At 46.4% G+C, this 15,966-nt stretch overlaps 1 protein-coding gene across 1 annotated transcript; it reads right to left on the bottom strand.

Annotated features, from left to right (window-relative positions):
- Positions 1-14,543: 14,543 nt before the first annotated feature.
- PPP1R3G (protein phosphatase 1 regulatory subunit 3G) lies at positions 14,544-15,500 on the bottom strand. The gene has a single exon (XM_056854965.1). It carries the CDS (start codon positions 15,498-15,500, stop codon positions 14,544-14,546), a length of 957 nt encoding a protein of 318 aa, XP_056710943.1.
- Positions 15,501-15,966: the final 466 nt, after the last annotated feature.

Raw genomic sequence — 15,966 nt, 5'->3', positions numbered from 1 at the left:
GTTCTCGATGTATGCTGTCTTTCCTAACTAAAACTCTGAACTGGTTGCTGCATCTTAACAACCTCAGGGGTCTAGATTTTCTTTCAATTGTACATGTGCTCTCAATAGACCACTGAGACAAATGTGTATAAATTATGTTCTTGAGTATCACTGCTTGCTAGTGTCTTTATGCACACTTAAATTGTCAGTTTTCTTGACAATAAAAGTCTGTAATCCAAGCCTATCTTCTTGCTTGCTTGTTTCTGAAATGGTTCTATAAGCAGCCTGGCATGCACAGTGACAGTGAAAACTCCAAAACCATTTAAAACTGTGTGTATTTTAAGCAATAAAGGTAAGGTTACAGTTATTCAGCACGCTTGCCAGGATGCAAATCCTGCTGAACTCAAGAACAAGATTTAAGCTACTTTCATTGTTAGTAAAGAGTTGTAAGAAATCTCAGGAGTGAATTCCTAAGAATCGAGGGCAGATCTTTCCACTTCGCTTTCCCCCAACAGCTTTTTGGACTACCCCCCCCCCCCCAACACACACATACCAGACAATTAATGCCTGCAGCTAGGAGAGACTCCAATGAGAAAGGGGGCAAAACTATCCCCCCTCTTGCATTAATGGGAGCACTACTGGTCAAGCAGAAGATGGGGTCGGTTTCATCTCTCCTCACTGCACCTCCCAAACCCCCATATTCTGTTCTTGAAAGGGACTATATGTTATTTTGTGAATATTTCAATTATTTAATATTTCAAAACTTGTTCAGTGCAGACACAGAACCAGTTCAGGCGTCACAAGCCTCCATATGTTGGCAGTGGCCACCAGCTCAGATAAATTTGAAAGGTTAACAGCACTGAAGCACCTCTTTCCATCCTTTATAGTCTTTCCTTTCCTGGCAAGGAGACAGCTGTTGCTGCTACCATCCACTCCATTGTTTTTTCTTGAAATAAAGACTCAGCTGGCTGTTTCCCTTCCTTGTTCTCTTGAGCGTGCGATGTTGCTGTCTTTAGCTGAAGCTTCCATTCTAGCAAACCATACTTTCTGAAATTAGCCATTGGGCCCAGCATGGATTAACATTCAAGAGCCATTCTGCATTTTAAAGAGAACCATTATTTGCATATCATTTTGGTTCTTTATGATAATTTGTTTTCTGTAACAGTTAAGTAATTTTCAGATCTATGAGTGTTGACATCAATTTTCCCATACATTCCTAAGGGAAGCGTTGCCCTTATCAATTTTCATGTTTTCTGTGAGTTTTCAGTACTTTTAAAACAGAACACAAGAATGGATTTCATTCTTTCTCCCCCCCTTTTAAGGGTATTAAATACCCTTTTAAGGGTATTAAGGGTATCCTTCTTTACCAAAAGATACCCTCTTACACAAATGCTGCAGTACATATACACACACGGAAAGTTGAAATCACTGGGTACTATTGTGCTCAAACTGTGAGGGGTAGCAAGTTTTTATGTATTACTACAGACAGTTGTTGTGCACTTGCTGTACTGAGACACAACCTACAAGAAAAAACTCTTCAAGTGGACAACTTGTTCAATACTGGGGACCATACAAGAAATATGAACTAGGAGTTCATGATACATACAGATGCAAACCACTGAAACACTATGCAGCTAAATATGTAAAATAGATTTAGTGCTGCCGGCAAGTGCATTAGGGATTACATCCCTTTGGACTCAGTGATGAGTAAATTGCCTAAGATTGTACTGGAAAAGTTGCAAAGCTAGTTAGCGACAGGAGAAACCCATTTCACTATATCTTTGTTCAGAAATTGTTACCTTTTACTTAGTGAGTTTGTCATGAGCAGGCCCACGGGACTAGTAATGCAGCATATGATAGAACTTGTAAATACCACGATGGGCTGTTGCTTCATTTCAGGTCACCTATCACGAGGACAGTGAGGGGTTGCCTTATACTTGCCTCTGTTGAGCATTCACAGCTCCATAAGGAAACAGGGGCTATTTATTCATGGAAAAATCTGCCGCTGGTTAAGCTGCACAGCTTTCTAATCCGAATCTTAACTCCTCTTAAAATGGCTATTCACGGATGCGATTTAAAACAAGATACTGCGAGGCTGTTTTTATTCTTGACAAGCCTAATCCGCTGTATTTGGCACACTTGTGGTCGATGGCTTCCTGGATACGTTGCTTGCCACACCCCTTACCTGGTTGTGAGAAATGCCCCCTTCCCCCTGTGTACGGAGTCCCTCTCTGTCCCTCTCCACAGCCTGTTCTGTACTCTCTAATCACTCACCTTGTGCCGCTGCCAGCATCTCTGTCTTGCATTGCTCTCTGTTATTCTGGGTATTGTGTGTACTAAATGAAGAGCCACCTCACACTAATCAAGCGGATTACAAATTCTTGCACGACTTGTGCCAAAAATGGCAAACCCCTCAGCTCTCTCTTCCCTCCCTTCACCTGTCTCACTTGTTCCCTCCGTCCACTTCCTGGTTTTAACCCTCTCCCCCTTCAGCCTTAACCCTCCAGCCTCCTTTTTAATCCAATTCCCATTTCACCCCTTCTAGAGACCCTTTCTTGCCTCCCCGTTTCCTCCACCGCTGCCACCTCCAGGAAATACAGGAAGAGATGGCTGGTGGTGGGTCGGAGAGGAGGGGTTGGAGAGAGGCTGGCCGGAGGAGAAACTTGGAAGGTGGGCAGCGGGGCAGGGAGAGAGATGGATCTGAAACAAAAAACTATTCATTTCTGCAGTGCTTTGGCTTCGAGGCAAAGCAAAACAAATCGTGATAAAAGAGGTTCTTGGGGATTCAGGGCAGGTGCGCGGCAGACGTGATGTGGCCGCAGGAGGGGGAAATCGTGAAGAAACAAAAAAAAGGCACAGAGCACTTCTGCGGGGATTGCACGGCCTACAGCTGTGAATAAATGGCCAGAGTGTCATGCTTCAGAAGAAAAACAGTGCAGCCATCCCTCCAAAATTCCTTGCTGGATGGTGTGCTGCCAGGCAGTGTGAGCATGCTCACCTCATGACAGAACCAGTGAATCTGTTTGCCTTTGTTTCCTCATCTCTTAGGCTACACATCAGCAGTAGCTTAACTAGAGTGTTCAGCAGGAGAAGATACTATTGCTTGTAGGGGTGATAGCTTCCAATGAAAATATAGTAGATGTCCACTTCCATCCTAGGAGCTTACTCAGGAGCACAACTTCTCAGTGGGTTCTCTTCTCCATACTTTTCTTCAGTTTGCCACACTGTCACTCAGGTCCAGCACCTTTTCACATCTCCCATCTATTGTCTCTCTTCTAAGATTTGGTGCCTGGATGCAAGGATATGGGCCTGGTATCTTGATATTCCCACTCTTATAGACCCAGTAAATTGGCTAAAGGGTAGAACAGCTTGAATTTTTTAAGCAGCTCCTTCCACTTAACAGAATCTGTGCATTTTTAGAGGCTTACAAAAAAAAGTAATGATAATTTGTTTTTGATAGGAATTAGAATCTCAGGCTTTCTTTAATACTATTGCTGTGTTACTATCATATTTTAGTAACCACATGATTGGATGTATCTATATCTGAAACCTAATACTATTCATATTATTTCCATTGAATGATTTTTGACTGTTTTCTTGAGTATTCAGAATCTAAGGGTCTAACTACACATTACATTTTCCTCACATCCCCCCTGGGTCCACACAAGGAAACAAGTTGTGACAAATGTGCAAACCGATTCAGTCAGAGTGCACTTTGTGGGAAGATGGGGCTTAGGCCTCCCCGGTGCCATTTTCCCAACCTGAAACAGCTCTGGGAAAACCACATACACAGGTAGGAAAATGTAACATCTAGCCCAACAGGGCAAACAGTGGCTCCGTGAGGCAGTTTCAGGTCCGGAAAACAACATTCTGGGGAAGAGGGGGGCTTAAGTCCACTTTCCTCACATGCTGCAGTCCAGATCCAGACGTGCATGTCTTGAAATTAAGTTCCCATCACAGAACTTGCAGTGCATATCTGATCACACAGATTCAGGAGAGGGCATGAGGCATACATAATGTATATTTAGGCCCTAGATGTCTGTCCTTGATGTTACTGATCATAAACTAAACTATAGAACACCCTGCATTATAATTATAATTTCAACTGGTTTCCTAAGGAACTTAATTCACCCTCTTTACTCAAACATCAGGGGTCCCCAACATTTTTGAGCCTGCGGGCACATTTGAAATTCTAACACAGCAGGGTGGGCGCTGCAACAAAATGGCCAGTCACAAGATGATTGCCATAGCTTTACTTCAGTAACAGTGTAGATCCTTGTGTTATGGCAGTTGCTGCCAAAGCAATATTTTAAAAAAATTTGAACAACCAATCAAATCCCCAAAGGTTGATCAGAAGCCTTGTTGGGCAGAAGCCCCACCTGGCCCCACCCACTTCCTAAAAACCCCTGACAGGCACCAGAAAAGGTGTCGGGTGCCACAGCACCCACAGGCACCACGTTGGGGACCCCTGCCCTACATATTTACCACTAAAATTGTGTAAATGAGATTGCAGCAGGTGATGTGTTTAGTAAAGCCCTGAGACATTTTGAACTGGCATACTACACCTGTTGAGAGATTTCACTCGTCTCCTCCCCCATCTGCCCAGCAAAACAAAGCTAAATGGCTGGCAGAGCTAAAACAAAATGAGGCTTCCTCCTCACTTCCTGCTCCCATGGGTGTCATGCTAAGGAAACTACCTACAGGATCACAACCAGCAAAAACCAGTGGTGTGTTTCTCCCTTTCTTCCACCTCTTGGTCCAGGACCTATCCTTTGCTCTTTTTTCCTCCCCCTTGGGCAGCATCACCCTGATTGCATCTGGCCATTTAGATACACTAAATGCATTTACGCCAATAAAAGATGATGTTAATGTTAATGTCATACACTAAATGCAGTTTCTGAAGAGTAAGCTACAGTTCTACCAAGCAGAACTACCAAGCAACCATGGAACGGCTGAACAGGTCTGGTCAAAGACCACCGTGACAGCAGAAGACATAGATTCAGAGACTCCCATTCTTCCTCTGGGAGTGATCCTCAACCATCTGAATCTTCACAACCAAGATGCTTCTTGGGTACAGTTGCATTGTGATACATAATTGACTATTACAAGAGAGGAGAAAATTAAATGTTCAGTTCTAGGTGTAGCTGATCTTCTGAGGAACGGCTGGTACCAGAATTGACAAAGGTAGTAGGCCTTTCTATAACTGTTTCATCCTGTAGGTCAAGCATGGGACAAGACAGACTGCTGTAGTTTTTCTGCATGGACATGAACAGATCTCTCTGGAGGCAGATCTTAATATCTAACAAGTTCACCCAGAGAGCAGTCAGTATGGAAAAAAATTCTAGCCATGTGCATTTTTACAAAAAAGTTTATTATTTAGTAAAGCTCTGTTTTTATTTATTGTTTTGAGGCTGTTGGATCTTTGGCTTTTCGCCCTGCATTTTGTATATTCAGCATACATGGCTACAAGGGCCTTTTCCAGGTTTGGCCTAGCTGCACTATCCAGCTAGCAAGAAATTAAGTATACAAGCTTAGTGGTATGTCAGAGAGATTGGTGGGAAAACTTGTGAAAGAGAAAAGAAAGGCTTTCCAAATGTAATTCAGACCTCGAAAGGGTACCAGCTTCTCATGATCAGACTAGAAAACCTGTGTGTGTGTGTGCTGTCAAGTCACAGCTGATTTATGGTAATCCTATAGGGTTTTCAAGGCAAGGGACATTCAGAGGTGGTTTGCCATTGCCTGCCTCCACACGGGCTGAGAGAGCTCTGAGACAACTGTGACTGGCCCAAGGTCACACAGCAGGCTTCTTGTGGAGGAGTGGGGAATCGAACCCGGTTCTCCAAATTAGAGTCCGCCGCTCTTAATAACTACATTAAAATGGCTCTCGGAGGTCTATATAGCCTAATAATACATTGGCTGGAATCAGACATAGTGGCTAATCACGACCCACACATATCATTCTCACCTGCAGTGTCTGTTTCATGGTAACTACAGTTTTCTGCAATGTCTGAATGAGACAGCTATATTTGCTACAGGTCATAGTTTACTCCAAGCCCCGTTGGAAATTGCAGGTTGAAGTGGGTTGCTCGTATCATGGTTACCCTAATGTTCCTGATTTAAATATGGCAATCTGTACCAATGATAAATTAAGTGAAGGGGGGAGCTGGGTGCACAAGCTGCTCTCCCATAGCTGAACTATGGTGTAAGCATGACAGCTGCACAAAGCCCACATCTGCAGAAGAGACTTCTGGGATAAGCATTACATGCTCAAGCAGGTTGACCTTAAGAGGCATACTTGTCTTTGATCATTGTGTTCAACAATAAGCCTTTTCTCCAACAGTTTGTACAACTCTCCTCATTGTCCTGTTAAGGAATCCTATGTTAATTATATGTTGCTAAAAGTACTTCCAAATACTGTTATGTGTGTGTAAAGTGCCGTCAAGTCGCAGCTGACCTATGGCAACCCCTTTTGGGGGGTTTTCATGGCAAGAGACTAACAGAGGTGGTTTGCCAGTGCCTTCCTCTGCACAGCAACCCTGTTTTTCCTTGGTGGCCTACCATCCAAATACTAACCAGGGCTGACCCTGCTTAGCTTCTGAGATCTGACGAGATCAGGCTAGCCTGGGCCATCCAGGTCAGAGCAAATACTGTTATAGAACCATACAAAAAAATTCTGTCTTCCAGCCACTGCAGTAAAGCCTCACTGCAAACCTTATAGCTGTAGCCAATGTGACATTTTCATCATTATAGTATGCAAAGGGGACACTTCTAGTGTCTCCCCTCCCACACACACTGCCATTCAGCAACTTAAAAAAAACACACCAGAACTCTTGTGGTATGCACTAGCAGGGACCACTCAAGTTTGCACCAACTGCTTCTTCTGCACTCTCCCTCCCTCTGGTCTTGTCCTCAAGTGGCAGAGATGAGATGTCCACCACACCCAACATCTCTCTACATGTAGCTGTGTCATAAAGTTCTCGTAAGCTGTTTTGGGAGCCATTCATGGCTGGAATAATAAATGCAGGTGCTGGTTCACCTGTTTGCTTAGTAAAGATAACACCACTTCCCCCACTGAGAGAGGTTTTTTAAAAAATAAGTTCTTTCAAACTTGTTCCTGATCCCAACAGCCTTCTTATCAAGTTCCACAACTATGTTCGAGCACCATGTGCTTAAATTTGGCTGTTTACTATTTCAAAGGTCAAAGAGCTGCAGCAAGTAGTCCAAAAATATTATGAAACCGGCCAAAACATGAATAGCACACCAGCTGAAGTATCCCTTACCCAGTAATGTCATCTGATTAGACATTAAAAAAAAAAAAATTTGCCTTCACTGCAAGAAATGTTTGAGAGCATTTCATAAGAACATAAGAAAGGCCCTGCTGGATCAGACCAAGGCCCATCAAGTCCAGCAGTCTGTTCACACAGTGGCCAACCAGGTGCCTTTAGGAAGCCACTAACAAGACTGCAGCAGCACCATCCTGCCTGTGTTCCACCGCACCCAAAATAATAGGCATGCTCCTCTAATACTAGAGAGAATAGGTATGCAGTATGACCAGTATCCATTCTAACTAATAGCCATGAATACCCCTATCCTCCATGAATATGTCCACTCCCCTCTTAAAGCCCTCCAAGGTGATTATTTCAATAATCAAGAGGCCTGTACAGGCCCTAAATGAAACAGGTATGGTCCACAGGCTATACCTACTGTTGCCAGTTTAGAGAATCTTGCTAAAACAGAGCACACCTACAGTGCTTGTGACCCACACAAAGCCTAATAGAGTAGCCATTTGGTAGCATTCCAGGAATTCTCCTGGTTTTGTTTCTAGTGTGAAATGGCAAAACAAGGGGATTGTCTAGAAAGTGACAGAATATTACATGATTGGTGGGCTGCGCTCAGCTCAAACTTTAAAATGCTCGACTTTCTCTGCCAAAGCACATTAAGGGGTTTTGCCAAATGTTAAAAAAAATCATCTATTACAAAGCAAGCTTCAGAGAAGCTCTTTAACATTTAAGGTTATAGCTCCCATGTACGCCTGTACTGTGAAACGGGGAGGAGTTAAGAACAGTTCCTTATACCAATGGTATAAGCCAGAACAGTTTGTGTATTTGCAGTCACGGCTGCCCAGAGCCCAAAGATTTCTTCCATGTCCCAATGCAGACCCAAACATCATATGCAAGCATATCACATGATTTGCCGTCCCCATGGCTGGTAAATGGCTGAAGCCTCAAAATCTCCCCCCTTCCCAATCCCCTTCAAGCTCTGCTTGAAGTCGTTTTTTTGGGATTTCTTAGTTCTTAAAGCTTCAAATAGCCATTTACAAACAAAACAATAATTTCAGCCACTTTAACCATTCATCACCTTTTCCACACTTACTGGGGCAGATTCTTGTCCTGTATTGAGCCAAAAGACCCCCAAACATCTAATTCATACCTAAGACTTCAAAGACTAGTTCTGTAAATAAAAGAGGAGGATCTGAAAACTTGGTAGTTCTTAGAATTCCTTTTTTGAAGAGAATTTTCCCTCCTAGTATCTAGAGACCAAGAACAGTCACCAGCAGCCAGCATGGAGAACTGTATTGGAAATACAGGAGAAGAGAAGAATTATCCTGACTAATGTCTACATGAATGTAAAACTATTTTGCACACTGACCTAGAGGTGGCCAATGCCCGGTTACAATTAGTGGATTATAGTTACTCTACGGTATTGAACAATAAATTATTACTGTCCAGTTATCAAACTGCTACTATCAAAACTGAAAACCAGGAACCTAGAACATAAGCTGTCTCGAGCAGGATTCAGAAGAGGTGGCCTAGAATACCCTAAAAAGTAAGTAAATAAACCCGTTTACTGGTTTTCTCTTGCCTCTCCTTTAGTCTACAGAGCCCCATAGTGCAGAGTGGTAAGCTGCAGTACTGCAGTCAAAAGCTCTGCTCACAACCTGAGTTCGATCCCAACGGAAGTCGGTTTCAGGTAGCCGGCTCAAGGTTGACTCAGCCTTCCATCCTTCCGAGGTCGGTAGCTTGCTAGGAATAAAGTGTAGACGTCTAGGGAATGCAATGGCAAACCACCCTGTAAACATAGTCTGCCTAGTAAATGTCGGGAATGACCCGATGCTTGCACAGGGGACCACCTTTACCTACTTTAGTCACATTTTTAGCAGCATCTCCCCAACTGTGGGACTGCATTTAAAAACATCCTTAAGGCCCGAGAGGGCCAGGTCCAAGTCAAGGGGCCCCTGTGAGTCTGCCAACACCACCAGGACCATTTGGTTCAGCCTGCCACAGGGCTGTTTTAACATCCCCAGTCTTGCGCCCCCACCTCCAATCTCTGGAGAATGCACAGTAGTTGAGGAACATGTTGGAAAAGCTAGCTAATCTCTTCATAAGTGCAGACACGATCCAAGCCTTGTGCTAATAATGGTGAGACAACATATTGTGTGCAGTGCAATGATTCTTTCAAGGCATTTCTTCAAAATTCTATGATGCGGTTGCAGGGGCCGATTTAAAGGAGGACACGCTTGGCACCTGTATCATTTTTCAGCTGAATATCATCACCCCTCAGTTGCTTCTACTCCTGTCTTGCAGGGAGAGATCTTCAGCCGGAAAAGGGATATGGACCCCTCTGGAATTGTTCTTCTGTAGATCACAGCTCCAGCAATTGCACTGTATAGTTGTAAAGAATTATTTCAAGTGAAATCACAGAACATGTAACAGGTGCTCATACTTCAAGTACTGGCAATTGTTACCATGCTCTCATAACAAGATTGCTTTATGCCTGTATAAGTGCAGCTCTGTTGGCACGACGACATGCTACACTAGTAAATACTCATTAGTCATGGCAAAATTGTATGTTGATATACTCTAAGTGCTTAGGGTATTAAGGATTTTCAGAAAACCAATGGCATGGCACTATGCATAAGATGATTCTTTATAGGGAAGTTGCATAGCTTTAAAACATATAGGCACATATATGCTGGCCAACAAGTCATTTAAAGACTTTATTTTTTCTTAATTTATTCCTCACCTTCCCCCCCCCCCCATAGGGACCCAAAGCAGCTTACAAGGTTCTCACAACAACCTTGAGATGTAGGTTAGCCTGAGTGACTGACCCAAGGTCATCCAGTGAGCTTCCATGTCAGAGTGGGAATTCGAACCTGGTTCTCCCAGAACCAAGTCTGACACTCTACGCCACACTAGCTCTGACCATTCTGACCCACTGTCGCACTTTCCAGAGCAAAGGCTAAAGTTTTAAGCTAAAATAAATATTGCATATTAAGAGCCATCTGTTACAGTTGTTGTTTTTTCTTTTTATTGAAATCCATATGGCCAAGGAAACGTCTAATGTTTTCAGACTTTGGCACAAAATAGCAAAGTTGAAGTCAAACAAACAATCAGCACTACACGAAAGACGACATCAGGCAATATTCCTGCGTAAAGATGTAACTTACATAGTTACAAAGCCACTAAGATGATTGCATAGGTTCAAACGCTATGCTTGATCTTAAGCCATAGAAATATTCCTAGAAGAAATTATATGCAGATAGTTCGGCCAGTTACACTCACATTCTCCAACTTAAGTCTCCAGATCTACTATAAGATGGTTTCTAGTTTTATTTTAAAACTTCCAGCCCTGTGGGAAGAGGCAACAGAAAAACAGTCAACAGTTTCTCAGTCTCCTTTACAAGAACTATTAAGAGTTTGCCAGCCCAATAAAGTCTTAAGAGCTGTGAAGCTTGAAATCCCCAGCATGATATTTGTTTGCACCATCTTCATACAACATGGATGAAATCAAGCTAAAGACCAATAAAAAATAAAAAAGATGCAGTCATACGGACCAGACACACAGCCTCGTCAACTTGCAATGCAAGGCATTTTTATTCATCAACGTTTACAACGTTTGCTTATTGAAGTAACTCAGGCAATTACCACCACACGTCTAAGCGAAACCTTTACCCATCCTGCCTCCCCCTACCCCATTTTCCCTTGTGAAAGATTCAAGATCCAAGTTTATTTGACATTCCTGGAAAAGGAGGGCAATCCTTGACACACAGTCCAAGCATTCAGAATACTTCATACTCTCATCAGATGGCTGGAGGTGAGCAGTCGGCATCCCCGGGACATTTACTCAGAACGCTGCCTCTGCAAGGTCGTCCACCAGAGGTGCAGAAGGAATCCTCCATATACCCTGGCAAAACCAGTTCTTATCAAAATACACAGCCCTCTAGAGATTTTCACCTCACTTGCTGTGAGTAATCTTGTGCAGACAGAACGACTGCTTGGACATACCAGGCAGCATCACTGTTCACTCCCCTATGAAAAATCTACCCATGAGCGAAAACTATCACATTCAATTTCAGGCCTTTTCCTTTCAAAAAGAAAAGAGCTCCACAGACCACTTGAGCAGAACCAGTATGACATGATAAAACCAGAGATTTCGCAGTGTGCCAACTCAAGCCGTTGGTATTTAAAAAGAAGTTTGTTATGTTCACAAGCAATAACACACTGAGTTTTTGCAGCGTATAAACATTATTCCATGGGGAAAAAATATAAACCAGCTTCTCTGCCAAAGATGGCAGGATCGTTACCGCTTAAGGCAATCAGGGCAGCACGGTTTACACTGAACGCAAAATGACTCACTGCTGGCTCTTTGCCACCGTATCAATGTTCATTTAAGCAACAGGAGTATGTAGCATCAAGAATTGTGCGTACTTGTGCCAGCTTTTCCAACTGCTACATTTAAACTTTGGAAACTCATTTAAAATTAAAACCTCGCAGGGTTTTTTGTGCATTTACAATACAGCATTTTCAAAAAAGTGACTTAACAAAACAAGGGGGGAAAGGCTTCATCTGCATTTCAACTTTTGTCCAAAATAGTTTTCAAAAGCAGAGTTCAAGGTTTCACAGTATGACTCGCTAGTGGACTGACAGCCTCTCTCAGGATCAAAAACAAATAACAGTTTAACTCTACAAGTGCCATGGGGCTTCCAAAGGATATCCAGATTTTGCTCGTTTGTTCTGCATACTTCACTGTAACACCCACCAAGTGGGTTCCCAGCAGCTACACAGCCCAGAAAAGCAAATACCCAAAGTGTGTTCACTGCAAAATATCATAATAGATTAAAGGGACACAGTTGTCTGCCAATATGCAGTGCACCATGCTGTCGGGCTATGACCAGCCAAGGCCCCCTAGATTCACATTTGCTGATCCTCACTTATTATGCTACTGACTATTGTTTGTAGTATGCATGAGGGAGAGGGGGGAGACACATTTTCTTTACTATGAGGTGACCCACAGTCTCCTAAAAAGATGTACTCCAAACAAAGAGCTAAGTGATTCTGCAGAGTTTTTCTTTGCTCTTATCTCCCCTCCCTTCATCATCTAGAATGCTAGGCCTTCAACAGACTTTGCACACAAACTCCCTTAAGACAACCAGCAGAAGCACCACAATACTGACCTATTAGTCACATCTGTTACCATGTCCATGCTGTGTGTACTTTTCTCTTACACGGGTGACAATCTTTTGACATGCTTCTGCACAATAACCAACACAGAATCACAGTATAAACGTCACAATTCCAATGAGGAAGAGATCCACCATTCCAACTTTTATTGAGTGAATAAATAGCATAAAATACCTACAGTTTTGCCTCTGAATAGTGAAAACAGCTACGCCCCATTAAAATGGTAAATTATTAGACCCTTTAGCAACATTCTGGAGGGGGAGATCTTTAATACAACATCTCTGCTAAGGCAAGACTTTCATGGTACAGCTTAATGACCTTTTAGGCTGATCACATTCCCAGCAACAACAAAACAGATCTAGGCAAGTGGTCACCGAACTGTTCCTTCCAAAATCTGTTTTTGGCAGCTAGTTTCCCAGACGGATTGCTGCTACTATACAAACTAGCTTAATAAGCCGTTTAGGATTGTGAAAGTGCATTTAGTTTCCAAAAAAAGGGATAGCCCTTCAAAGGGCTCAGTTAAGCTACAGATTCAAGACACTCAAGTGAAGAGGACTGTGCTCACGCTATAAGCAACATAACGGTGACTGTGTCATCAGCAATTGTCACAGTTTGGCAATTGTATACAGTATACTAGTATATTTCAAGTGAAAAAAGAGATGGAAGCTAAAGGGTGATCTTATATTTTAGGAGTAGTCAGCAGGTATGCTCCAAGGCACAGCCTGGGGCATCCTTGCCTTCGAAAAAACCCTGTGCATGTTTGCTCACTCCTGAATTAGCCAGGTGCACACAGGACTGTTCTGCATGCCCCATGTTCTGCAAATCTGTCAGAAAAATCTCTTGGTCAGCTGCAGTTACAAGCCAGTGAGCTATAAGTGGAGAGTCAGCATGGATAAGACCCAATGTAAAGGACAGGATTTCTGCACTTTTAACAGTTGTGTAGCATAACATGTTTTGGCAGGCACAAGATTTCATGCTAAAATTTGTTATTCTATGCAACTATCAGAAGTACTGATCTTCCCTTCTACTTGGAGCTGGCTTTTAAGGCAGCTTTCCAATGGCTCTTACACCACTACTGGTTTTGTGAATTGACCCACACAGCAATTACACCTTGCATAGACCGACGTGTGCTGTTTTTAGTAATTAACACCATGTGTAATGACATAGAACAATTCAGAGCATCACAGCCTAAAGCTTTCAGTTAAAGAGAGAGAGAGAGAGAGAGGCCAGCAGGTATACACAAAGTTCTATATTTTTCTTCTAGCCCCAATTCTGCTGAAATTCAGCCATTTCCTTTAGGAAAAAACAACAACCCGACAGCATTTGACATCTTTGACATCTTTGCTGGGAGACTGAGCACCTCCGCTCCTAGACACAGCAGTCAAAACATTAGTTCTGTCTTATGTCAGTGTCAGACCCTTTCTCATTCAAGGCACAATATTCAAGCTGGAAGAGAGGAAGAAAGAGGCAGTGTGTTTTTGTTGGAAACCATGTCCCGAACAGCTCTTTATTTCCCCAGTTGTTAAAAACCTCTGTAGTGCTTTATTGTTCTAGACGTGTGAAAGACCATTTCATGTAACGGAAGCTGGTCAGTCTTTAGCAGGCTTCCAAGCCCATGGTGCCAGGACCCTGGAAGGGCCGACTTCTTTCCTTCCTTCTCTTCCGAATGTATCTAAAGTGCATTCCAGAAAACGTGGACCCAGCAGTGGCACCAGCAGCGTCTACATCCACCTTCCAATTCACAGCAAATGGGTTCCAAGTGACAGATCCGTCGGCCTGAGTGTCAGTGTTTTGAAAAGGCTGCTGAAGGGGGGGGGCGCTCCTTCCCCGCCCCCCGCCCTGGGTCAGACCCTGACTCTCAGGCTCTCTTCTCGCACCCCTGCACAGAAGTTACACTGAGCTCCTCGACGGCTCCAAGACAAACAAGAATAGGGCTTGTTCGGTTTGGGGCTGTAAGGCTAAGGTGCGAAGGCGCGGGTCGCCCCCAAGGCTGGGGGCGCTGGAACGGGAAAGGCACGGAGGCAGGCCGAGCGCGGGCAGGCTCCTTCTGGCTTTCCCCCCACTCTGCAAGGGGGGCCGGCCGGCGGACCCCAGCCTGCAGCCTCAGCGCAGGGCCGGAGCGGCGTCGCGGGGCGGGCCCAGGGTGTAGTTGCTGCCCCCGTTGTTGTCCCAGTCCTCGCCCTGCTGGCTGCGGCAGCAGACGGCGAAGTGGACGGCCGTGCCCTCTTGCAGGCCCGGCGGGAGGCACAAGCTGAACTGGTAGCGCTCGACCGGGCTGGAGGAGAGCGGCGGCGGCGGCGGGGGCGCGGGGGGGTCCCCGTCGGCGGGCAGCGGCACGGCGGGGGCGTCGAGGAAGGAGAGCCACTCGTTGAAGGTGTAGCGCACCGTCACCTCCTTGGCGCCGGGGCAGCCCCGCACCCGCACCACGCCGCGCACGTCCGCCGGCGCCCCGGCCAGCGCCGTCCCCGACGCCTCCTCCAGGCACACGCGCGCCCGGCCCGGACCCGGCCGCCGCCGCCGCCCCCCCCACGCCGCCTCGAAGCGCGGCTCCAGCGGCAGCGGCGCAGGCGCGGGAGGCGCCGCTGCACCGCCGCCCAGCCCCGCCAGGGCGGCGCCCCACTCCTCCAGGTCCCGCCGGCGCATGGGGAAGCTCTGCAGGCGCGAGAGGACGGCGGGCGGCACCTGCGGCTCCTCGGCCGCGCTGAAGTGCTTCACGCTGGCCAGGCGCAGCCCCAGCGAGTCGGCGAACTGCACCCGCTTCTTGGCCGCCCCGCCGCCCGCGCGCCCCGGGAAGAGGCGCGCGGCGGCCGCCGAGGCGGGGCTGGCCGGCAGGGAGAGCGAGCGCCCGTGGCGGCGGCGCAGCCCCACCAGCGCCGCCTCGTCCTGCTCCTCGGCGGCCCCCGAGGCGTCGCCCTGCTCCTTCTCCTCCTCATCCTCCTCCTCCTCCGGGCCGCCGCTCTGCCAGAACGGGCGCGAGGCGGCCTCCTCTTGCAGCTGGTGCTCCCCGAAAGGGGCTAAAAGTTGCCCCAGGCCCAGCACCGCCGAGCCCCGGCCCTCCATAGCATGCCGCCGCGGTCCGGCTCAGCGGGCGGGCAGAGCCCCACTCCGGCCCTCCCTCCGGACCCCCATCGCCGCCGCCGTCGGGGACTCTGCGGGTCGGCCGGCCGCGCCAGGGCCGCTTTATCTCTCGCGCGGCCTCCGGCAGGGCCTGTGGCGCGGCAGGGGAAGGGGGCGCGCCCCCCCCTCGCCCTGCCTCTTGCGCGCGCCCTCCTCCGCCCCGGGAGAGAGGAATGGGCGGGGCGGCGCCTCCCACAGGAACCCGAAAGGGGGGGGGAGACGAAAAAGAGACATTTCCCACAGGCGGCGAGGCACGTAGCCGCTTCCCGCGCGGGCCGGGGAGTGCGCGCGCACCCCCTCCTGGCTCCCCGCCCCCTCCGCTGACTGGGAGCGGGTGAGGGGCGAGAGACGAAGGCGGCGGTGGGGGCGTTTCTTTTCCTTGTTTTAATATTTTTTTTTATTTTCTTGA

This window comes from Euleptes europaea, chromosome 8 (genome assembly GCF_029931775.1).
Source record: "Euleptes europaea isolate rEulEur1 chromosome 8, rEulEur1.hap1, whole genome shotgun sequence".
Lineage (NCBI taxonomy): Eukaryota > Metazoa > Chordata > Lepidosauria > Squamata > Sphaerodactylidae > Euleptes > Euleptes europaea.
This window is presented reverse-complemented; position numbering and strand designations above follow the sequence as displayed.